Source organism: Aptenodytes forsteri, unplaced genomic scaffold (genome assembly GCF_000699145.1).
Source record: "Aptenodytes forsteri isolate BGI_AS27 unplaced genomic scaffold, ASM69914v1 Scaffold349, whole genome shotgun sequence".
NCBI classification, from domain to species: Eukaryota; Metazoa; Chordata; class Aves; order Sphenisciformes; family Spheniscidae; genus Aptenodytes; species Aptenodytes forsteri.
Genome location: NW_008794452.1, coordinates 3,981,364 through 4,007,587, shown reverse-complemented (window position 1 = coordinate 4,007,587; position 26,224 = coordinate 3,981,364). Strand labels below are relative to the sequence as shown.

General features: G+C 38.5%; 1 protein-coding gene across 1 annotated transcript in view; it reads right to left on the bottom strand.

The window, feature by feature from the left end:
* Positions 1–1,018: 1,018 nt before the first annotated feature.
* TET1 (tet methylcytosine dioxygenase 1) overlaps positions 1,019–26,224 on the bottom strand; it is an 81,424-nt gene continuing 56,218 nt past the window's right edge. The window contains exons 9-14 of the mRNA XM_009290536.2: positions 22,461–22,669; positions 21,356–21,506; positions 17,738–17,827; positions 17,131–17,268; positions 8,358–8,697; positions 1,019–3,356 (exon numbers count right to left, since the gene is read on the bottom strand). Coding sequence (XP_009288811.1) covers positions 2,215–3,356; positions 8,358–8,697; positions 17,131–17,268; positions 17,738–17,827; positions 21,356–21,506; positions 22,461–22,669 — 2,070 coding nt within the window. The 3' untranslated portion in view covers positions 1,019–2,214. The remainder of the gene's footprint in view (positions 3,357–8,357; positions 8,698–17,130; positions 17,269–17,737; positions 17,828–21,355; positions 21,507–22,460; positions 22,670–26,224) is intronic.

Sequence of the window (26,224 nt, the reverse complement as noted above, 5' to 3'; positions counted from 1 at the left end):
CTAAAATTTGCAGCATACCCGGTTTTTACAAATTTTACTTAAAATAGGTAAGATACAAAGAATGGGTTCAATTCAGCCATCCTCTGCCATCAACATTTTTGTTAATTTCGACAGGAATCTGTAGAATTGAACCCAAGGTCGTTACATAGTGATTGCTACTTCAGACCTTGCTCCTGCAAACACTACACGTGTATATCTTTATACAGGAGAATAGTCTCAGTGACCTACAGCCGCATTTAAGTATTTGTAGCACCAAGGTCCTAACTGGCACTATGTGTTAAAAATACAATTTATGTACTTTTCGTACCGAAACTGTAAATATAGCGCTTACAGTTCAACTTTTCAAGGAGAAAGCACCTTGTCTAGGTTTTAAATAAAGCAGATCTAGATAGTTCATATTCCTCAGTTACAGCACCACTACGTTATAATATTATCAAGTATATTATTAGTATATTTTCGCACTGGAAAACTCTGACCTCGTTATACCTACAGGTTACCCAGCCGGGGAGGACTCCGAGGCAAAATTAAGGTACAGCTTCGTCTCTGGGGCCTGATCCTGCAGCTCTCAGTCACGAGAGGGGTCCTGGTTTGAGCGGTCCTCCTGGCTCTGACTGGGCAGGTATGGCTACGCAGAGCTGTTCTCATGGAAGAAGTTGCAGGATGAGGTCGGTCCTTAGCTAACATTGTCATTTGGTAATTTGTTTAAATAAATAAGTTTAAAAAAGGAATACATAGGAGAGGAGAATCAGAAAGAAGAGTGGGATGCTACAGTATTTAAAAGCGATGGAGTGTCTGCTTTTCCTCTGGTTTAGCAAATATTCATTTCATGATATGTCACTTTTTCAACAGAAATGGAGAACATAAATTTCATATGTTTGGAAGGAAGAATACAACCCTTTCTCTACATGAAATGTATAAATCACTTAAAAAATTTACAAAACATTTTTGTAAAAAAAAACAAACGTAGAAAGCTGGTGAATATTACAGGTGGATTATTCTTAATGAAAAATTTGCTGTTAAATATTAGAAGTTTCCTACTTTTCCAACACTTCCTTTGTATTTTCCCCAATTTTTTTGTTTTCTTTTTTTTTCCAGAATAGAATAAGGCAACTCTAGGGGGTATTTTTTTATCCCAAAACAATCCTACCCCTGAGGCATTAGGAACATTTGGTTGTCATGTTAACTTATAATGCTCCAAACGAATGAGACTTACGCACTTATTGCTCAAAGAAATCATAAATGCTGCCTTTAAAAAACCCAAATAATATTCCTAACTCCCAATAGCAACACACGTATTGACAAGATGTCTCCTAATTTCATGTTTGTACACTCTCTTGAAAATAATAAAATGTTTCTGTATTTCATAACTGTTGTTTATACGCAACATAAAATCTTCGATGAAAAAGGGCAAGTCTAAAAACAATCACATATGCTATTAAGCATACATACTGCAGCTGTAACAATATGGAACTCTACACAGCAAGAATAAAATGATCTCTTCTGTAGAGTATGCACAAACCTTAGACAATATGATCCTTATACTATACTATTTCAAGTTAATTTTAAAAATAGAAAGTGCTTTTAAAATATATATTTACAGCTTAAAAACAACTTCCAGCCATCATTACCAATAACTTCATTTCATACATAATGACAAATCTAGAGAAAAAAATTCATTGGTTTTCTAAAAGATTCAGATGTAATTTGGACTATATAGCAATGGTTGGAAGTTGTTAAAGCAATGGCACCATGAAGTAATAATTCAGCTTATTTATTTTTAACTGTTTGATGTGGTTAAGCACCAAGAGCTGTGTAGAGCTATTACTGTATAACTTGATTTAACACCATAAAATATGAACCTGTTAAAATCCCTATAAATGATTTTTGTAGTAAACAGACTTGATTTAAAGCACCAAAATATAAATTCCTAAAGGTAATAAACTGAATGATTCAATCAAGGTTAATAACCTAAACAAAATCTTTTTTAGAATGTATTAAAACTATACAACTTTTTTTTTTTTTGCTTAAAATGTGCTTGAGCACCACCAAATGTTAAAGTCACAGTTTAAGAAGAAATCCCCCCCCCTTTTTTTACCTCAGCCTTAAAATGGTTGAGATGAGCAAAGAGTAAACGACACGAGACTTGTTCTTTAACAGCACCTTAAAGAAACACTGTGTAACACTGCACCAAGAGGAGGCATTTGATACTAAAACCTATGCCCAATGGTTGTAAGGCCCTGCAACTCGTGTAAGGGCATAAGAAGATACTGTTATTACGTTATCCTTAGTTACTGTTAATGCTCTGCGTGATGGAATTTGGTTGAACTCATTGTCTTCATAAAAAATATCTCTGTTTTCACTTGTTTGCTTTGTTTTCCTGCTGCTCGAGTTTAGTTCGGTACTCTCCGTTCCCAATCTTTCTGCTTCTTTTTCTTTTTCTTTTGCCCTCTCAGCCATCTTTGCTTCCCACATGGCTAAACCATGTTTTGGCTCATTTAAATTTTTGTGTTGGTAGAAAACTAAAGAAATTCTTGTGGGATGATTGCGGTTGGGTTTTTTAATAGGTGTGGTAGCATGGAGTTCACGTCTTGCACATTCAATTAAGATAGAACCATGAGAAGGTGCCACAGCAACCCCACCAATGTCATCATCCAAAAAATTGTGCTCGCTGTCTGACCACATTTCCTCAGCTTTTTCTTCAGAATCAGTCGGTTGTCCCAGTGCACTGTTTTGCTTTTCGTCAATACAGTCAAAATCGCACATCTGTTCTCGATGGGAGCTGCCCTTTTCCATTGGGCATCCATGGGAACAGTCAGCTTCGTTTCCGACTGCATCCTTTGCCGGAGAGCTTAGCGGTACTGACAAATCACAAGAGCTGACCATCTGTGAAGAAGGAGAATTGTCTAACTGAAGCTGACAATTCTGTTTGTCTGGCTGATGTTCAAGTATAGTGGGCAGGGGGTCTTTATGGGCTGGGGGGCCTGGAGCAGTGACCTCTGGAAGAATCGGTGGCACACCATTCATCTTCTCATTCAGCAAAATTCCAGTATAATCTTTGACCGACACACCAAAGTTCTTACAATTAACATAAGGTGTCACGTGAGGTTGCTTACTACTGCATTCAAAATACCCGTAGGGAACTGAAAAATCTTGTTGAATGTTAGTCACTGCTGTTATGCCAGGCTTATGTGCTAAAGATGAATAAGGATGTAAACTATCCACCTGAAAAGGGGAGGAAGCCGTATACTGTTTTAATAAAGAGCAATTTTTAGTAGTGTTTGAAGTATGTTTCATGGCATAGAGGTGATCGGAAGTCTCCGTTTTTATTCCAGGTTTTAAAGCATCTGTTTTGTTTCCTAAAAAAAATGCACACCAAAGTGTAAGTACTTTTCCCCGCTTAGTTAATAAAATATACCTTTTATAATATTTTCCATACTTGCTTTCTAATATGGAAGAGATACATGATGACTACAGATTTTTCAAAATGGTTATTTTTAGCTTTTTAGGAATATCTCTATGACCGTAAGTACATACATAACAACCTTGCTGAATTAACGCCGTTGGTATATAAAGTAGAAAGGTATTTCACAGAGGGATGAATAAAATAAACAGACAAAATGAAATAACCGCTCAGTCCCGATCCTACACAAGTGCTTCCCAGCGGCTGACTGCTGGCCTTCAGCACTGCCTGGGCTAGCAGGAAGCACTACGTACAAGTTTTTACATAATTGCTGAAATTTAGTCTGTCTGAAATTAAGCCTGTGAAACAATCAAAATTCTTGGCTGCCTTAACCCCATATTATGATTGAAGGAAAAAGTGTGTTTACAGATCTTGTCCATTGCAGCAAAAAAGTTACTGAATTACAATGATTCGTGCATTAACAAGTAACTACTCAGAAATTTCCTTAAAAAAAAAAAAGTATCTGGCAACATACTCCAGGTAAATCCATCCTTACGGAGCTGCATCATGTGATTTGGCTGTCTTCCATCTAATTGCCACACATTAATTATTTCAGATCTTTGTGGAGACATACTTGTTCAATTTATGTCAGCTCCCTAATCAATTTCTAGTCATGGCACCCTGCAGTTGTGCTTGTTTGTGGAACAGTCTCCTCAAATGACTCATTCTCCTCACGGGTAAGTTCAATCCAGAGTCCACTGGAGTAATGGGAAAGAATTCCATCGACTTTGATGGGCTTTGCATCATGCCCTGCAATTGCTTTAAATCTGTTTTGCTGGCAAACTGGCACCCCACAGAGAGCTCTCACATATTTTCATAAAAGACCGTCTCTGTCAGTGTTTCTTCTTTGTTCCATAAATACACAGAATGTTTAATTGCTTTACCGAATATAGAAGAACTATTCTTTCTTCTATTCTGTCTTCTAATAATTTATAAATAGTGACGGATTAAAAAACATTCTTTCAATAGGAATACAAAAGAGGCGAAGTGGGATAAATTACGGACACAATAGTTAGTATGCAAATACTGAAGTTGTGGAGGAACATAAGGAAACCGCATCAACTCTTTAAAACCTTTTCTATGAAATCAAACTCAAAGCATTTAATTTAATTAAGAACACCCCCCCAGACCAAGGCCTTCCTCCAAAAGATTTGAAACACAGCACTTGAGAATTGCACTTTCCATCATCTCTGAAGAGAGATCTACGTTCTCTGAAAAAAGTTTTAACAAGCCACAGCACTCTCAAAACAGCCATGGCTCCAGCAAATTCCCCATCTCTTGCCAGAAGCTCCTTGCTCTGCAGGGCAAAGAAGCAGAGATTAAGAGAAGTTAATTCAAATATACAGGCAGAGGGAAATCGGTAATGGTTCAGATAAGGTGGCATCGCTCCCCAGGAATACCTCCTGTTCAAACAGAGTCTGGTGTGCCTCCACTGGGAACTGTTGGCTGAAGTACTACTCTGCTGTGGCCAGCTGAGAAACTGTCTCTAAGTTGGTGCTTCATCTCCTGTTCTATCCAATACGGGCCAAGAAGAATTGCTAGTATTTATGGAGACAAAAATAACCTTTTGTCTGTAAAGTTTATTTGTCCAGGATAATGTGGTTAAATGACAGGACTATATAAGGAAGGATGTAAGGCCTCTATCTTTAATACGCATTTCGTAACAATTTAGGACTTCAAAGGCTCTCAGCATTAGCATAAATGTATAAATTAACAGTTGTGCTGCTTGCTGTTGGCAAAAGGTGCGTGACAAGTGCACCCTATTTAATACAGAGTTTCTACAAAGGACTTGGCACAGTCAAGTGTCAAACCAAGTCTTCACATATGCATGCTCTATCAAGCCGACTTAATCTGTCTTCAGCACTCAGAAGGTCCTCCTCACCGCCATCTTTGCTGCCAGGTAAAGACAGTAAAGAGGACAAGAGAGTCCTCTCTTATCCCTTTTTCATTTCCAGTTCTCCATGTGGTGAAGACATGCAGGTTAGAGGAGTCTCTCAAGCTTTCCAGCCGGGGGATACTGCAATGGCTCTGAAATGACGGTCAGGTCTCTTTCAAAAGAACACACTACATCTACGTAATGGGCAATATGGCACAGCCGGCCTCGTGACTCCTCCATGATCCTCCCAGGCTACTCCAAAGAGCAATAGCCTCACGTGGCCAAAAACACGACTGACGGTATATACCACTGTTATCTCATCTCATTGCACGTTCTCCATATTCTTTTTAATATCTAAAAAGCCAAACCAATAATTCTAAACTCTTGTCCTCAGTAGTAAATAGAGTACTATACATTACATATACCATTTATCAATACCTTTTCCTTTACAGCTGAAGTGTACCTAAGTATTCTTCTGTTCTTACATAAGGAGAAAATTTAACAGTAATATCTGATTTGCTTAACATACCTTTAGCAGTACTTGATTCACTGCTTACCTAAATCTATAGTATTTTTTTTCTTCCCTTAGTTTTTATCTTTTTTTACTATTTTTCAATCCTTTGTCATTTATGTTTAAATGGTGTGACCAGAATTGAATGGCACTATTAATATGAAGGGATCCTGATTTAAATAATCGATTGTTTCCTCTAGTTTACCATCAGGACTGACTACTGGGTAGCCTAGTTTCAACTCCTCTGTCTCACAGGCCCTTTGATTTTGTTTTCATGTTAAGCCTAACAATCTCTGCTAGACGAAAATTTTCCATTCCTTAGGACTAAAATGATACCTGCCACTGGCAAAATGGAAAGAACCAATCAATGACTGATCTGCTATAACCGCAAAAAACTGTATGTACAAGTATAATAACTGTAGTATTCTAAATCCATAACTTACAGATCTTTTCATTTTACTGTGGGTTAGGGGCAGGGCAGCAGTGGTGTGCCGAGGTCTTTACGGTAACACCCAGCCATCGTCCTATATGACTAGAAAACACACATAAATGATGTGCATAAATGCTTCAAATTATTTCTCTCGTGCAGAGCACACCACCTTGCCCTTTGCAAACCTGAACTTCCTCTGCCACTGCTGCCCAGTTAGTGAAGCCTCTTTGAAATTGTTCACATGCCAACCACAGCAATATGTGTAATCAGCAGATTTGGGGATTACAATCTTGACATCTATTTTGAGGGATTCTACTGTCAAAACTTCCATGACAAAACCTGCACTTTTATGGTAGAAACTAAGTATTCCTATTCATATTCTTATTTCTCCATCTCCAAACAATTTTCTCACTCATAAAAGTATTTCTTCCTCACTCTGTGACTTATTTTATCAGCAGCCCTTTTAAATTACTTTACCAAAATACTTCAAGTCCAAACAAATTACGTAAGTTGGCTTGTTTACACAGTTATTTTATTATTTTTGCATGTTCAAGGAATAAAGTTCTATGTTCCCAAAGCATATGGCAAAAGTCTGGATATTGTACCATTTGTTAAAGGCATGGTGTTCGGATATCGAAGCCATGCCTGTTTGTAACTACAATGTCATGTACAGGTAGGCGGTTCTAACTCTATTTCAGTCTTTCAAAACAACGTTCCAATGAGATCAGACAATTTCAGAATTGCTTCCCAAACCAGAGTCCTCTAATGCTTCCAGGACTTCCAGTCCACCCCGAGCACAATGGAAGTTATTAATCATTGCTTCGGAGTTATTGTTGGTCATTGTCCTCAGCCTGAGGAGTCCTTTTAAATTTGTTTCAAAGCCTGGACTGTCTCTCCCAAACTTGCATGTAGATTAACTGAATGTCTAATTTCCAAGGGGTGTCAAAAACACTGCTTTTCTTGTTCTTATTCCATCTTGCTATATGCAAAGCTTATTGGTTGCCCTGACTCCTCTACTGAGACAAAGCAGGGTGCCGAGTGCAAATTACAAAAATGCGTCAAATGGATTTTTAAATTTTATCCCCCCCAAAATGCAGACGTTCTTCTAAATACATTTAACTATTATTCCTCCCCTTAAATCTACTACATGTATCTGGATATCTCTCATGAAATAAAATTCAAAATTATAGCAGGTTGGCTAATTTTCCTCTCTTCTTCCTAAAAGGTAGATAGGCTATGCTTTAATTCCTTTTATTTATTTCTTCCCCTTTAATCACAGAAGCTAAGTCCGTGGCTTCCTCCACCTCTTCCTTCTTTTCCACTTCTCATTACTGCAAAGTCCCATAGAATAGTTCTATCCTCTGACGTACTGGTCCAAAATCAGAGCCCAGGTACAACAGCATAAATCAAAAGTGCCTCCACAGCTCCGTCGAGTCATGATTCTATGTTGCACAAACACATATTGTAGCAGAAGACTCTGGCCACAGTGATGATCTTGTAACAGAACAAACATGGCATACCTTTTACCTGGCTGCTGACAGATTCCACCTCTCTGGCCCTTGCTAATAATATTTCAAGGAACAATTTGAGAAGCACTGTCCTATTTGATAAAACCTGGGGGTGTTTTGCAAATCTCTTGCTTTGCAGCAGTATCCATGCTCTTGGTAGGAAACTGTCATCAACTCAGGTTTTGAGAAAGCCATTGTCTTTCATAGGAAGTGGATAACACAGTTCTTGTACTTTCAAATGACAGAAATTTGTGTCGGCTATTTAGAGAAACGTTCCTACAACAGTATTTTAAGATGATCCTACTGCCATTATTTATTAGAATAAGGGAACTTGGAAATATCTCACTGGTGCTCACACATCACTACAAACTTATTTTTGGGTGATCACCTGGGTTTTTTTCCTGTGCCAAGAGAGAATACTGACTACAATGGCTTGCTCGTTAGCCCCTAAAATGCAGAATATACAAGTATTTTGTAAAACCGAGTACTAAGGAGCTTTTCCTTCCCCTCAGATGGGTAAGAGGCAACACAGTATCGGAAGAGACTGGCAGAATTTACTAAGCACCACTCACCTAAACAATGCAAAGTGTTGCCAAGATTTTCTGGGGCTTCGGTTTTCAGCTTTACTGGTGTTGAGTATTTTTTATCTATTAATGGCTGCTTTTCAGTCGGGGTCCTCCTTGTGTCTGGTTTCTTTTTCTTTGTAGCTCTGAGAGGCTCAGCTAACATTCGTACCTCTCTGGGAAAAGCTGTGAGCACCTGTATGGCTCCGGCTTTGATCTTAGCTTCCAGTCCCTCTTCGGTGCCAAATTCATCTGTTTGTGAAATTTTGTAAAGAGGTAACACATGGAGCTGTTCATCACTCGGAATCACCCCCACTCTCCGGTTATCTTCCTTCGTTAATGTACAGACCTGGCAAGAACAGAAACAAACATTTACAAATACAACCACATACATAAAACACAGAAGTTATTTAAGTATTTAAGCAGTCATCCTAGACTTCATTGTTTTCTCATATTTTATGGCCTCAATGCTATGGGTCTTTCAAATGCAAACATCTGACAAATATTTTGTTTGATTTATGATGATGCAGAAGAATTACTGGTACTTGAAGAGTAAGATCAAGGCACATGTCTTAGACAGGAAAAATGAAACTTTGGCTCAACTTACACTATCCACAAACATATGCCAACCTTGGTAAATAATCTGAGCTGTTAATATACTGTAAATTCCTAAGCATTCAGATTTTTTTTTTAATACATATTTGATGTTCAGATTCATTTTTAAGGACTAAAAAATATGAAAAAAGAAAGTATTATTTTTGGATTGAACAAGAAGTTTCTATGACATGGAACTGTTTTTGTTTTTTGTTTTGGCTGGCAAATAAAAAAACCCAACACAGTTACTCATACTGCTCTGTATTTTTAGCAAATCTCAGCTCTAACTCCCTCCCTCTCTCTTTATACACACTGTCTGAAATTAACACCCTGCCCAACTCTGACTGCCTGCTGTAATGAAGTCAGGAGACCCAGCAAATATTTGGTTTCTCTTAGGCCACTGACCTACTTTCTCTTATTAAATTATGTGTTGTGAGCTACTGGAGCCGAGAGGAGAATGCTGGTTAGATCCAGTTTGATAAGGGCACATCAGAAATGTGGATAAATATTCAAATTTATTGCAACAGTTTTCTTACTATAGTTTTTCCAAATCACTCCTGAACCTTTGCAGTATTTATAATTTCCAGCACTTCAGAGTTCTGGCCATTACTAATATTAACCCTTAAGCTGAAAAGAAGCGCTAAAACCAGCGGTATGCTTGCTGGTTTCATTCTGTGTTTTCCAAGGGATGGCGACAGTTTTACACGCGTGAGCACATGTGCAAACAGTCACGCCATTTATAGTTTTATTGATTACAGTCGTAAGAGGCTACTGGTTTTCACTACATTACTAGAAAGCCATGCATTACTATCATGGCTTAGTTAAGCTGCTGTTTCACAGGGAGCTTCTAACTACACACATATGGGAATCAGAGCGCCACCCAAGGATGAGATGATACTCCTAAACAGAAACGTTATCATTCCATCATTGTGTAGGCTGAATGTGATGCCTATCATAAACAGTTAATCCAATTTCCCAGGATCTTGTCACCATGCCTAACATTCCAGGGGAGAATAATATTATTATTTAGCGGGGAAAAAAAACAAACAATTTTTATTTTATAGCACAGCTTTCACATAAAGGCATCACACAATTATTTCCAGAATAATGAAATTACAGAATCACAAACTAAAAATCCTAAATCAATAAGGTGGTGGTTAGGGCTTTACAAATAGCTATATGCAAAGCTTGACAGTTGCAGAGCAGCAAAAGGAGAAAATTTGAGGGGCACAGACAAAGGAGAAGAGCTTTTCAGGTGGCATTTTGAAAGGATCGAGAGAAGGGCTCTTAAGAAGGCAAAGTGAAGGGGCAATTAGAAGCTGATGAGTAGCGTTTACCGATGTGCTTGCTCCATGCGTACTTACCTCTACTGGGCAGCCTTTGGACTACGAGGAAGATTTAGAAAAAACAACAAGTTGTTCCATGAGCAGCGAATGACGCCTGGTTCCCTATGGACATCTCTGTCCCCGCGCTCCCACACGCCCAACCCCAGCACCGTTATCCCTGCTCCCCTGTGTGCCCTGCTACCACCTCTGCTGGGCACCAGCCAGCGGAAGCAGGGCCCGGCTGAAGCCCAGTGCCTCCCGGCTTCCAGGCCAGCAGGTGCATGCGGATTAACCTGGGTCCGCAGCTGCGAGGACCCTGCCGCCTCCTCAGCGGAGGAGCCTACCTGCATCTGTCTCCCCCACTCAGCAGTGACATTCCACAACTTGGAACAAGAGGTTAAAAATCTCCAAAGACAATTAAGTTTCTGCAAAGTTCAGTGAAATCTGGTTGAAATTTGCCAGCAGATTCCAAATTATTCAGGAAGGGTGAAAGAGGGTAGGACATATAGAGAGCACAATTACATATGACTCATGTTCTCAGAAAGCCCCTTCTAAATGAAAAACAAAAGCAGTAATCAAATAAGCATGGAGGGGCCTAGCTCCCACTTGTTCACATCAGAAACTACGTGATTCTCACTTGTCTTTTAAAATATTCTGTCCATCCTGTGCCTGGACCCATGCACTAGTCTGAAAAATGTCCAAATCTCGAAGATTCAATCCACAATCTTGCTTATTTTGAAAACTGAGACCCTCATCCAATTTACAGTTCTAAGTTTTCATGCATTTCACCAGACACTTTCATGGAAAACTGATCTTGTATATTTATTATTTATTCTTTTCCTTAAAAAGATTTACTCTTAGAAATGTATTAATCATCTTTCATCTGACTTAAAATTAGGCAAAGGTAGATTAGCTCTACATTTTTACAATGCTTGCCCCAGGGGAGAGCATACAAGCAGAGACAAAAATCAAAGCTCATACTGGTTGAAGGAAAACCTATTTTAAGCAAAATCGAGTATTTATCACTATCACAAAGCCAACAAAGCCTCTTTAGAACAAGAAAGCTAAAGACCTGTTTTGAGGAACTAAAGAAGATGAGGGCTGCAGTATATTGGCAGAACTATGTTGAAAGTATAGTCAACTCCAACACACACAATATATTAAATACTGAGTTAGAATACATAGAACTGAGACATTCAAGTATATTAAAAATTGTGTTAAAAACCTGAAGACCAGTACACCTACAGCCTCAATACAGCAAATTTAATAGATGCAAAATTTCAAGGTCAGTGTTGCCCATAATGTATTTCAATATAAAAGGAAGGACACAATGGCAAGTGGGTAACTGCAAAGTTAATGTTACGGGGAAACCAGCTATGAATTAAGGCCCTAGAGATAAGCTAGCAATTTACAGCTGAAGTAGAGTAATCCACCAAATGAGAAACATCCATTTCAAAAGCCAGTCTAATATTCAAATCTGTGCAAAATATTCCATTAGGAAACTTAAAGAGAAGCTATCGCTGAGAAGTCAAAAGCAATATTTTCCATCGGTACTGATACTGTGCTGCAAACTGACCAAAATGAAACCTGAACATGAGAAAATCATGGACTCTGTTAAAGCCCATTTACACAGTGAAGCTGCATATCCTGCTACTCTAAATACTTTGTCCAGAACATGCAGCTAAATCATCCAGGATGCTCAAAAGCCAAAGGAAATGTTGGCCAAGTGGTTTGTTTAGTTTTCCAGTGTGCTTGGTGATCAAAACCATTACCTATTCTGGGTTTAGTCATGTCATGGTACATCTTGCATATTCGTAAAACTTTAAAAAAAAAACCAAACAAAAAACAAAACAACTTAAAACGCACTCATGAACTCGGTGTAATTCCCTCCCCAGATCTGCAAAGAAACATCCATAGCCACACAGCTCCCAGTGCATTATTCTGGGACTCTCTGATCTGCCTTTGTGCTCTTGAACTTCACATGTAGAAATTATGTAGCCTTTTCCACTATGTCATAAGAACAGATGTTTTAAATTCAAGTTTCAGCAAAGCAGTCAAACAGCCTTTCTAAACTTGAAAGATAGAATCAAGTTTCCTATACTCATCTTCCCTCAGCAGACAGAAAGCAGTGGGTGCCATTTGGGACTCTGAGGTGCTGCTGCATCATCATTGCTTACCATTACAAATACGGACAACGTTGCTTTTCCTTTATAGCTGGGACAAACTGTGTCGTTTTATTGGCCTGTTATTCCCTGAGGAAGTGTGCGTAAGTCTGAGAGTCAGAGAAGGGAACCCCAAACGTACTTTCCATTTGACCACTACAGAGACACATAGGAAGCGTCAACAGACAGCATTTCTGTACCGTATGCTGTAACATGGGTATGACACACAAACCACTGCCTGGGAGCTTGCAGGTTAGTAGAGTGAACTTCTAATGTTTCTCCATTTTCACAATACAAAGAACAGTAACAAAAATCCTTCCTTTACAGCCCTGTGGGGTTTATCTTTTCTATTTATTGTAATCTGAACCACCGATTTAAGCCTCTAGTGCTTCTGTAGCTCACAGAACAAGCTGTGGACATGGTCCAGAATGTAGTCTAACCATTCACAGAGACATTCTGTCATTTATTGCAAAGGCCTGGACCTATATGCAATGACTTGATGAGGTATAACTACAGAAATACAGTAAGTTATTGGAAGAGCAGAGGATTTTTTTTTTTTTTTTTTTTTTTTTTTAAATAAATCGGGAACAGTTTGTTGATGGATCGCTGGTTGACACTACTTAGTTCTGCTGCCAATAATAAATTTTATATTGTAGCTGCCCTTGGAGCATAGATTTATCTTCCTCCCCTTCTTCCACAGTGCCTGCTACAGACTGTGTGGCACCAATGATTACACATAATTGCAGCTGGTCTCTCTTCTTCCTCAACCCCAGCAAAAAGGGCAACGTGCCCCCTAGGATGAGAAACAGCCATATACATGCTACAGAACTAGCGAAGTCTTCGTTAAACCATTTTGTTCTAGTCACTGTAAAACCCCATATGTCAGTGATTTAAATGGATTCACACAGGTATGAAGAATGTGATCCTTTGCAGCCAATCCAATAAAGAAACAAAAATACTTACAGACTCCATTAATAACTATAAAGCTTTTATTTGCGTGTTGCTCATTTACAGTCTAGCTTCATATCCACAAGGAACACTGCACCCTAACACTGCAGTTGTAACGTACATCAGTGGCCCTTAGGAGAACGTTAAAAGATGACAAAAGAGTCTGAGTAAAAATGGATGGTATATTTATTGACTTAAAAGTTCTTAAAAAACTCAATTCATAGGCAGAAATTACTTTTGCTTCTTTCACATAAACATGTTAGTTTACACCTCTGTAGAATTGCCAAGCGCTTTCATTCTACTACAGAGCAAACAGGGAATATTCATTTTTATTTTTAGCTTTTCTACCAAAAAAGCAGCTCTGCTAAATTCAGGGCGCATTTTTGCTAGCCAGAAAAGATGTTCAGCAAATCAAGTCTCCTACGGTAATCCCCAATTTTTGTAAGTTAAGATGTACTATGCTGTCTTGTATCTACAGAAGACATTTCCAAAACATTTTTCCCCCCACTGCTAACAAAAATGACAGCCTCGTTTATTTTCAGAGTCACATACAAATCATGCAGCTGATCATCAAAACATGCATACCCAGAAAAATACAAGAATGCTTTTCTGAAATTCTGGCAGAGACAGAGCAAGGAAATTGTTATTGGCAGCTCATGAGACAATATATTCTTTTAAGTATACAGTATACTCCATGCTTATCATTAAACTCATTTAAGTGCTTTGCTGTACTCATGTCTGTGTCTGGTTTAAATAATTTAAATAGATTCTGTTTTTTCCTTTATTGTCGGTGCACTGTGCAGCATTCCTTTCATATTTGTGGTAAAAGTGATTCACCAACAACTGAAGGGAGAAAATGAAAAGGTGTCATGCCGTAAGTAGTGGTGACAGAGCTGGCAGCATTTACAAATACCATCTTCTAAGGTATTTATTTTAACCTTTTTAGTCTAGAGGAACTTTAGGTTTTATAAATTAAGATTTTGTGTCAGAATAAGAAGGAAGGGAAGAAATCTTACCCACACTAACAAGGTGCAAGATGACAAGTACACTTTGTACAGACTTTAAACTGTAAAGTGTGACTACCATTTAAAAAAATCAAATAAACAAAATACAAGAGAAAAATAGTAAATAAAGTTAGAGATGTTTGAGGTTTGTAAGGCAGTGCAAATCATTCTCATTCTGCTTCTTACCACATTATCAGAAAACAATCATCTATATGACAGCTGTCACCTCAGTTAGATATATTACTTGCACGTAGTACATTTTACAGACAAAATATGTCATAGTTAAGATGTAAAAGACTCCTCCATCATTATTACCAGTGTTCTGTAAGAAATCATAGTGTATTTTAAACTAAGTAGGTAGCCAAAGCAGCTTCTGGAACTAGATGGGAATGCAGGAGGTGACCAGACAGAGGCTAGAATCACACGCAGTAATTTATTTTCGTGTTCTTACCACTAGCTTTCCTATTTTATTAACACATTTGGTGGTAAGCTAAAATTAACAACCCTAATTTTGATCATCATCAAACTGATCCAGATTGAAGAAAGCCCAGCATGTCCTAGCACCCTGTTTGCAAAACAACAAAATTCTTTGCTTTAGGCTTCCACTACGTACCACTGTAACTATACACCCAGATAGGACATACAGAGTTTGCTGTCTGTCAGTCTACGAATCACACCCATTATCTTCTCACTGTGAAGGCTGTATATAGATCATTAGGTAACTCTGAAGTCTAATTCACCTTCCAAATGCCCCAATTCAAGTACATAAATTGAGTGTTAATACTTGCAACTATTTCCTATTTATATATAGCCCTTTGTTGCAAGTATATTAATATAAAGAGATATCAAATCTAAATAAAGAGAATTATCAGGTATGCAATAGTTATTTGTATGAGTGAGCTATCTGATGAAAATCAGATTCCAAGGTATAGTTTTCTGCAGTTATAATGATTTGATAATGTTCTGCAAGACTTACAAAACTTGGCAGAACTTGATAGAAAAACAATTTTAAAGTTCTGGCCTACATAATGAGATACCTGACACAGGTCATAATTTTCCATGCAGCTTAGATTTGGAATTACTTACAAATACACCACGTACAATCCACAGAAAGAAATATCAACACTAGCAAGCATAACCTGAAGCTGAAATAACATCAGATGATTACAGATAAATACATGTTCATAGAACTATTCCCCAGTAAATTCCTCAAAAACAAGGGCTAATTGTCCCTCCAGCCACTTCTGGTCGTAAGTTACGACTTTTCTGGGATCCAGTATGACAGAATGAGCAGCAGACTCAGCTTCCATTTCATTTTGTCTTTAAGTTAAGAGGCAATGTAGCACTTAACAAAATATTATTCTTTTTGGAATGCCTAAATTAAATTTCATTAAAAAGTATACCATGCAGTTTGTTATAAAAAGGAAGTCTCATTTTCAAATTTGGGATCTTTAAGAGGTTTGAATTCCTATGCTTCAGAAGCTTTGAAGTGACTGTACTTACACGAGCTTACTCATAGCATCTTACTAATATTTTGCAAAGTACGCTTCCAGCATTTTCTTGTAAAATATCTGCATATAAGTGGCATTCAATGCTAGGAAAAAATATTAATCTATTCAGGGCTGGCATTCCTGGTGAATTCCGAGACCTGCTTCCATACTTTAAAGCAGCAGCCATTTGCCCAACATCCAAGCACACCATTAATATTAAGCAATTGTTCCAGTCATTTCATTGCTATTACATACAAATGCTAAGTGTTAAGTATACGTGTAAATGCAACATTTTATTCAATCACAGCAACATAATAATTAAATTCTCATTTCCAAATTAAGAAAAAGACTGTTTCTAAGCAGGCAGAGATTTTAGATGGATTTCTTTTTTCCAGATATGCATCCTTTGGTAGAGAAATTATTCTCGAATGTTACCTCCACTGATGTACAAGAAGTCATCTTAGCTATTTTGAGCGTTACAATGCTCTAACTACTAAAAAACCCCAGATTGTCAGTTTTATTTTATCTTTTCTCTTCTGAGATTGTCTTTCTTCACAACTATGGTCTCAATTTCTAAAAGATCACTCAACTGAGTAATTCCCAACTTATTTTCTCACTAGCAGTCCAGCAAAGTATCCAATACAATGACCACATCTAAAAAAAACACATCTGTGGGTTTTCCTTTCATACTGAGACTTAAAAGATCGTAATAATCACCTGACTCCACCACCTACCCCACGCTCTCATACTCTCTACTTTCTGACTAGTAACTATACCAACATGAAGCCTGGTAAGCGCACAGTGCAAGAAAAAGTGAATTTGATGAGAACTGAGCCTGGGGGAGGTAAATTAATAATGAGTTTGCTTTAGCTCTTACTCTACAGAAATCCATACAACTCCTGGGTTAGATAATTATTTGCCTTTGAACATCAAACCTCTACTGTGAATAGCTTATCTGTCCTATGGCTGGTCCTCTCCAAAGGGCCTGGGTGTCTTAAAAAGAATTAAGGTGTTTTGTAGGCAGGATCACTCCCATACCTTTCTTGATCTGTTCTGTAATAGGATGAAGTTATGTCCTCTTGTGGACCAGTAATAAATAGATGCAAACAACATGGGAATTTATAAATAGGAACATGCAGTTAATTTCATAATACCTTAAAAAACTTCATGCAAACGTACCCACTAAATCAAGCAGCATTTTAAAACACACAGTAATCACAACAGTAAACAGTACAAATGAGAAAATCCCATGTACATACCACAGTGCTTCCATTGTGCATGTTATGTGTGTCCTTATGGGCATGGGCACAGAAATCTATGCAAGCTGTTACACCAGAGAAAGGCCTACCGTCCTTGGATCCAAGCCGACAGTCTGGGCCCATGTGTTCATTTTCCACCTAAAAGTAAAATAAACTACAGGTACTTGGGACTGAAAGTGAGTGACTTGGAACCCCATGAGCCACAACTGCGCTTGTGACGGAATAAATGCAGACAGTAAGAATGATCGGAAAGCATGTGTTTTCCTATGAAACACGCAATGCTTAGGACAGGATGTCAATGAGATAATTGGCTCAGCCAGAGTCAAAATGTCTTTAAATAATAAAAACATTTTATTTACAGTATGATCTGTAAGCCTTCTACATATGCACAGCTCAGGGCATAACTTAACCATCAGCTGAAATAAGAAAGATGCAGTATTTTAAAACTAACCAAATAAAGCAACCACTGTAAGCAAGTAAGGGGATTCACCACATCTGTGAGGTCTGCGGCTTCTACCCATGAACATACTTTGGGGTTTCACCTTGTTTTCAAACTAAGCTGCCTGTTCAGAGCTACAGCTACACTAGCTGAATGTCACAGACCTACCTGGTTCTGGAAAGCTTCAGGAGCAAGCTTTTTATAAACCGGAGCCACATCAGTAGCTAAAGTTTGCAAATTATTTTCAAGAAGTTCCTCCTGCAGAGAAAGGCAACATTTAGAGCGCTGTAATTTGCTTTAAAAGAATCTAATCCAGTTTAGAGATGCCTGACAAGTCAGCCTCTGTCTTATATGTTATTAATCTGACTTCTGTTCTGCTGCCCTTTGTCACCAACCATAAATAAGCCTCCTTTGCATGACTATAATACCAAAATTGTTAAATATAAGTCAACCAAATAACAATGGAGGATATCTGCTGGGGCAAAGAAACCCAACACACAAGGAACTAATTTCTGTATCATTTCCCGCTTCCTATACATAGACAGTCAAGGAATGAGGTATGTTCCACACAAAATAGATAAGTAACATCTAGGAGAGAAAAATTATACCACATTCTGAGGGGAGATGGAACTCCAGGTCTTCTTTTAGGGTTTTGCTTATGGGGCCTTAATTTATGTCAATACAGCCCTTCCAAAAGAATCCTAGGTTTCCACCTTCTTTTCTTTTAGTCATATGAGTAACTCCCAACAGCATTTAACATTAATTTCAGCTCTTAGGGGAAGAGGTATGTTTCTAACATTGGAACAGAACTCTTATCAGGAACATTTGATAAATATTTTGTTCTTTGGAGGTGTAAAACTCATGACTTTATGGAAATATCTACTAGATTAGGAAGTAATATTCCTTTCCTTGGAGTAAACCATATAAACATGGAACTAGCTAGGTGGGCTCATGTGGCAGTGTAACATTTAAGCTCTTATTTATAGAAACAATCCCTAAATTCTTTTCCTAAATTTTTGCTTTTCCAGGAAAGTCACCAACCAACTGGGGAAGAAAAGGGTGGTGACATACTCCCTACTTTGTTTTCCTCCAAGGGCCAGGCTTGGAGAGACAATCGCGGCTTCAGTTTTGCATACCGTATAGTGGCAAAAACCAACAGCTTATTTTATTTTGTTTAAAAAAAAAACCCAAACAACAAACCCACACTTATCACCATATACTGTAAACACCAATGTATATAAACATAAGGATACTTTCACATTCTTCAGTGTGGTTACATTACAAAAGTATACTGTATTTTTAACTCATACTATAGCCAGTTTATCAGCTGTTGATTGCTACCACAAGTTTTTGTGAACTGCATTGAAGGTAATGCATCCTTAATTATCTATCCTATGTACTATTCTTACCTAGGTATATTACACCCTTAACCTCATCTCACTCCATCCAGTGCCTCAAATGATCCAAATCTTTCTGGACTTCGAACTATCTTCTTAATTTGCTATACCTCCTAGCTTTATGTCATCTGCAAAATCATCAATATCCAATATTTAGCTAAAAGAAGTATCTGCTAGAAAAATTAATGACAAAACCAAATGAAGAGAAAAATTATTTACCAGTAATTTCACTTCTTTGAGGTGCACTGACAACCTGCACACACACACTGCAGTGCCCAAGCACCACTGTCGCCTACAGCTGGAGGCTTTTTGCACAACAGTAGGCTAAGGGTACACATGCTTCCCTCACAGGCACACACAGTTATGGAGTACCTGTGTGCTGTGCAACCCTCATCCCCTCTCAGCTGCAGAATCCAAAGAGGCTTTAAAACAACTTCCATGGAAAAGGAGAAATAAAGGGAATGCACTTTTACATCACACATCTAGAAGATGTCCTGGTTAAGTAATTTCTCTGTTAGGCAACTGCCTTTACACTGTGATTGATAGAAGGCATTCTCCTCCAAAAATTTACAGGTTACCTGTCAAGTGAACAGGCAATGCCAGACAGCGTTGGGTATCATTTCTAGATGCTGCTGTGAATGCCGTTGTGCTTGACTAAGTGTCCAAATGGAGCTCAGGGTGGTCATTTCACAGACTCAGAGGAAGTGATGCCACCAACAGAGCTTGCAGTCTCACAGAGCGCATTCTGATGAAAGACAGATCTATTTGAGCTCTCTCATAAGAGATCTGGCACAGCCTAGACAGTACATATGAAGGTTGCTGCCTTTGTTGATTCCGCACCTAATGTTATTAAAAACATTAAAAACCTTCAGAGAAAACACATGCACAGAATGCTCCATGCACAGCATTACACAGGGGGAGAACCTAAAAACACAGGATCACAGAGAATAGAAAAGGACAAAGGAGAAGGAACAGGATTCCTGAAATAAAAGAATGCCCAATAAATACATTTTCCTATAAGCTGAAAATTTATAAAACAAATTCCCTCGAGACAAGCAGGGCTATTTTCAGCTTGTACTGCCTTAGTCCTGTATTCAGTGAGAAGAAGGGCAGAAGGGCTGTGCGTGCTCCATTCTGCTGAGGCAGAAGTTCCCCACTTCAAGCGCTAATAAAGTTTGTGAATACCCACAATGCGAGTGGACAGCACAACTCAGCAGAGATTGAGGGTTTTGTGTTCATGCACATATGCATAAAAGATGCTTCATCAACTCTTTCAGGAAAAAATTGGGACTTGGGAGGAATGTTTAGCTCCAGTCAATCAACTGACATCTCTCTCTTCCAAGAAACAATGTTTCACGTTGTGTGTACATACGGATGTGCACACTACACATTAAAAAATGCAAGAATACCTCTGCTACTGTCTGGACTTCAACCAGCTAGGTCTTTTCTGTAGCTGGCAGCAGTGGAGTTCAGGAGCCGAGAAAGATTATTGGCAGGGTAACCCAAATGGAGAACTAGGTAACTGACTGCCCTACAGTATATGTCTCTTAAAGCATGCCAGATGTGCTAGTAAAGATGTGATACTTTTATCTAGGAGTTCCACAGGGAAGTGGGATTAGAGACATCTACAGTCAGAACAAAAGGCACTTTCCAGTTACCCTGAGGCATATATGTTCATCAGGCAGCTGTTGTCAGTTTACAATGCCTTTATTCCTTCTTCACATAATTTATTTGTGCGTACCTTTATGTGACGTACCTTTATTCTTACTTCACATAATCCATCACCGTATTTTCTGTGCTATCTCGCTTTATGTCATCACTAACACTCATAAGCAGCAATTACAGTATCATTTCACTGCATCATATTTTAGTGTATTCATTCCTTCAAGAGTGTTTAAACAACATGCTGTCCACAGAAAAACCAGTTTATTCTAGGTGGCAGACAGAAGACCAAGTTGTCAGCTGGTCAGACAGCAGTGTGAAAGCAGTGCAACAGAAGGTGCAAAATTTTCTATGACAAGGCAAAAGGACTGAATCTCTGAGGTGCAGCCTTGGCGCTTAGAAAAACCTTTAGCTGCATTTTATACTTACAAAGAATTAACATTTCATACAGAGTTACACAGTGGAGCTACATATGCATACAGAAAAGCATTTAAGGATAATTTTAGGGTATTTAAATACATAGTAAATGACACTGAGTTTTCATACAGTGGAAGAATTACAAATACTAGTTACAAAACATTTATTTGGGTGCCTGTGTGATAAGCTATGCATACATGTGCGAGAGAGAAGGGGTGGATATCTGTAGATTTCATTTCTAGTTCTGAAAATCATCAGAATAAGTATTTGGAGGAAAACAAAACAGTAAAATAAATAAAATAAATCTTACTTGTTTAGGGTCATCAGTGAGAAGCCTGAATTTCCTGGGGTTTTTGCTTCTGGCAAACTTACAGCCATTGAAATACATACTCCATGAACAGCCAAATGAGAATGACGCTCCACAAGTTTCTGGATCAAGTCCTTGACATGCACAAGTACGACTATGAAAGGAAATAAAGACACAGCAAGTCAGCTGACAACGCAGCTCTTTTTTTTTTGTCAATGATATTTGCTATTTCTTTTATAATACATAGCATAACAACACAGGAATTTATAAAATACATGGTTTAACCAGATCTTTTGTTAAGGAAATATTCATGTGTAGAGGACTGACTTTTTTCCCCATAAAGACAGTCTCAACTCCCCAAAGTCGCACTTCTGGGAAATACGTAACACTCGGTTATAGCTATTTAAATATACCCATGCTACTTTGATTTTGACTTCTCCAGTTGGATAAAATTTTTATCCAAGAAAATACCACTGCTACTAAAGGTTACCCCTAAATTTTTGTGTTATGTACAACAATACCATTTACCTCCAAATTGATCTAACTTTCAAAGTGGAACAACTCTACTCAGCACAATCCTTTAAGAACACAAGCATTAGATTCAGGTCACTGTACAGTTATTAGTGTCTGTTAAATGTGGGCTACACAAAAATCAGCACAAAGGCAGTACCGCTCCAGAGCTGCAGATGCAATGCATCATCTAGTCAAACTAAATTCCTCTCAGAGGCACAGAGAGGAAGATCCTAATTTGGAGTGTTCAATCTCTCATTTATTTAAAAAAGTCACATACCACCTTCTTAGCAGCTCTTTAATACGGCCATGTGTGCAAAGGGCACACTGACTGTCTTTGGGCAGCTTGTACAAAGCCAGGGGAGAAGTTCATTGCCACCCCTTTCCCTAGGTGTAGCGTGTACAACTATCACTTAGAGCCTGGACTCTATGAAAAGCCAGGAACTAAGTTTTATACTGAAATGACACCTAGTGGTTTGTAGTTTTAAATGAGCTTTTGTATATTTATTTTATTAGTCAAACTACTGAAATCTCAAGTTATTTATTGCAGAACATTCAAAAGGCAACACAACAATCATTTACTATTAAAGTAACTTACTCTTCATTTAACGCACATCTACGGCTGGTGGGACAGCCATATTTTCTGAGACTCTGCGTCAGTTCTTTGTACAGCGTATCAGCCAGGAGATGAGGGATCCCTTCCCAGGCCAGTATGAGAATCACTATGACGGCAGTTTGGCAGTGGTGTCCTGCACGCTGACGTACCAAGCACAGCAACTTTTCCTCATCGCTACTTCTTCGTATCACCTGGAAGAATCATTTCGTTTATTCTTAGATAAGCATAGGAAACACGTAATGCGTTACTCTTCCCTGGGACACGTAGGGCCTGGAAGAGTAAGAAACACTGCTGCCCAGAGAGTGTCCATCAGCAAGCAGGACTGGAACAGCATCACACACTGATCTCGTGTAGAACATGATTTTGCGTTGCCTTTTTACCTGTAGAAGAAATAGCAGTACATTTTTACAGGAGGAGGAATGTTTTAGGTGTTCTACACAAACAATAAAGAAGATGGATTAAGAGGAAAATAACCACTAGAAGGAAATAATAATCCTGAGACAACAGATCCACTGCAAACCTAACAGTTACCCTGAAAATAATACTGAAAACATATCGCCAAAACCCAGAATGCAGGTACATAAAAGCACATCACAAAAGCACATGTATACATGGGTTAGGATGGTTACCAGTTACATGTCAGTACATAAAATGGTTCCCACCTTGCAAAGTAAGATTAGAAGAAAGTGATGAAAATAAACTGTGTTCTTAGTAAAGGAAGCAGTGAGATTTTTCAGAACACATCCCTAAACAACCTACACTAAAGTTCTTAGCAGAATGCTGAAGTTTTTACTAAACTGTATGATAGACAAAGCAATCTTTGTCAACCTTATCCATAAAACACAAAGACTAGCACAATATGGAATAGTACAGTACATCACTGAACTGAAAAAAAAAAGAAAAGAAAAAAGCTAGACAGTCCTACTCCCACTTATTTAGGTTTTTATCACAATCTGAAATGGAGTTGCATCGTAAGACGACCAAAAAAATGCATTAAAGCTAGGTAACACAAGAACATCATCTTTGAAAATATGTTTATCTATTCTTCAAATGTGTTTTAGCCAGTATAGTCTGTACGAGGCCTCCAACAGAGGTGTCAAGACCTCAGCATTAAGCTTCAAACATATTAGGCCTGGACCTCTCTCAGGCACCAGAGGCTAAATCCTCTTCCTCGGCTCTGTTGTACATAGGATGGGGACCAGCAAGTCTCTCTTCCTCACAGTGTGCTGATGGCAAGCCCTTACATTGCAGATACTCTCTGCCAGCTCCGTAGCAATACGCTTGCTCAGGGCAAGCAGTTGGTCACCCTGGCTTTCCACCCAACACCCCCTCTCCCATCAGCAGAACTCCCATAGACATGTTACTAGTCATGGATTATAAAAGCAGGAAGGCAATGGAGTTTCACTTACTCTTTGAATACCTCCAAATATCTGAGTTTTCATGCAGATTCCCTATTGGACTGACGTCAAAGCTTCCTTGTTGCCAGATATGCAGCTGTCATTCATATCTGACCCCTAGCCTGATCAGCTGTAAATAACTAAGTTATTTGAACTCATTAAAAGTGGGGACCAAAGTATGCTTGCAGTTAATCCGCAAATGAAAAGGTTTTCAATAGATGAAGAGTTTCAGAGAGAATCTATGCAGGCTTAATAGGAAGAAGCAATCTTAAAGTTAGTTTGTGTCAAGAGAGAAAGTGTCACCCTTCTAAAGTTAATCATAGTCACAATCAGCCTTAAGCTTAAATGAGAAAACAAGCAAATGCATCCAAGATACCATTCCTCAAAAGGAGTCTTGGTTGTGACTGACCAACCAGTACAGTCTTTTTAATAAAGAAAGAAAAATAATGCAACTCATTTACATTTGAGTGAGGTTTACAGAAAATCTATTATGGCTGATATACAATACATGTTATTCATGTCAGTGTGAGTTTTACATTCCTGAGGCAGCACAGTTCCTTCAAGTCAGAAGGAGAAGAATTTAATTTTTTTACTCAGCATGAAGGGTGATGCTTTTACTCTCTTTTCCGTTTTTGGTTTCTAGACTGTAACTTCAATAAAGAAACCTGGTACCTCTTAGTTTCTCAGTACAACATCAGGTTGCCCTTTCTGAGTTCTCATATAGTTCTAAACTGGAAATACACAGCCCAGGAGAAATGACAAATGGACAGGAAGGAAATTTATAGTTTCCTTTAAACTAACACCACACATCCCTGGAGTTAAACATAGCTGGAATTTGCTTCATTATGCATGCAGTAGAGAATGCAATACTCTTATTGGACCCAAAAACAGTTTATAATCCATCATCTTTCAGGCCACAAAGGTAGCTAATGGATTTATTAGTTGTCTGAATTTAATTTCTGTGGCTCTTAAGAGGTTACATCGTACGCTCATTTGACTACTACAGCTGGAGTGCTCCCATCTTTTTGTTACCAGAGAAAAGGCACTTTTCTCACCTGACTGTTACGGTCTTAGAAGAGCACAGCTTGCACCAAAACAATCATGGTTCTTCCGGGCCTGCAGCCAGTGACAGTGCAGACAGAGCTGGAGCCATGTTGCTTTTCCCATATAAACTGATGATGCCCCTTCACATGCTATGACTGACATTCTCAAAGCAGTAATAAACACAGCCTCTCATTTGTAATAATAATAAATTTGTAGCAACACCACATGCAATATACAGAAAAACACATTTGAGCAGGACAACTGAAAACTATGGAATAAATCCAGCAGACAGAAACACCATGTCATTCTTGATGATTTAACAATTTTTCTAGTGTGGGAAACTGCCACTGCAGTTGTGGCAGTTGGACTTGGTGACTTCTTAGTTACATTAACACTGATGTAACTCCGTTAATTTCCAACTTGTCATTTGTTTTCCAGTGCCTGACTACATCAAATAAATTTTTGAACTCTACAATAAATTATATGTATATTGTATTATAAGTATATATATATAAAGCAAAAGTAAAACTGACTGCATTTGCTTATGTTACTAAACTTGTGGTTATCCGAGTAATTGGTACAATCCAAAATATGACTACAAACTGCGTACCGCTTACGAAGATTTTGCCTGATGTGCTTACAGATCAGATTTCTTACTGTGTTTCTAAGTAATGGACTTAGTAAGGCTTTAGTTGACCAATCATTTCTTGAATTACTCTTTAGTTGTCTCCAGTTTATTTCTTTATTTCTATTCCAGTTTCTGCAGCTTGAAGTTACTGGGGATGGTTCCAAGATCTTTTCACCCTTAAACATCCCCAAACCACACAGTGTTTTAACCAATCGCTCCCCCCTGCCTCCCTTTACTTTATGGAAACATCACACTTGTTAAGTTCATACAACAGCAACACCGTCTTAATGATGTCATCAGGAGAGTAGCATATATAAAATCTCAGCCTACACTTTAGTTCACTTTATTCTTTTCTTTTCAGCATGCATTTGACACAGCGTCCTCCTCAGTAAGGCAAATGGAATTAGTATATTGTCACAGCCACAGAGAATTTGCAGATGACACCAAGCTGAGTGGTGCGGTCGACACGCCAGAGGGACGGGATGCCATCCAGAGGGACCTGGACAAGCTCAAGAAGTGGGCCTGTGTGAACCTCATGAGGTTCAACAAGGCCAAGTGCAAGGTCCTGCACCTGGGTCGGGGCAACCCCCAGTATCAATACAGGCTGGGGGATGAAGGGATTGAGAGCAGCCCTGCCAAGAAGGACTTAGGGGTACTGGTGGATGAAAAGCTGGACA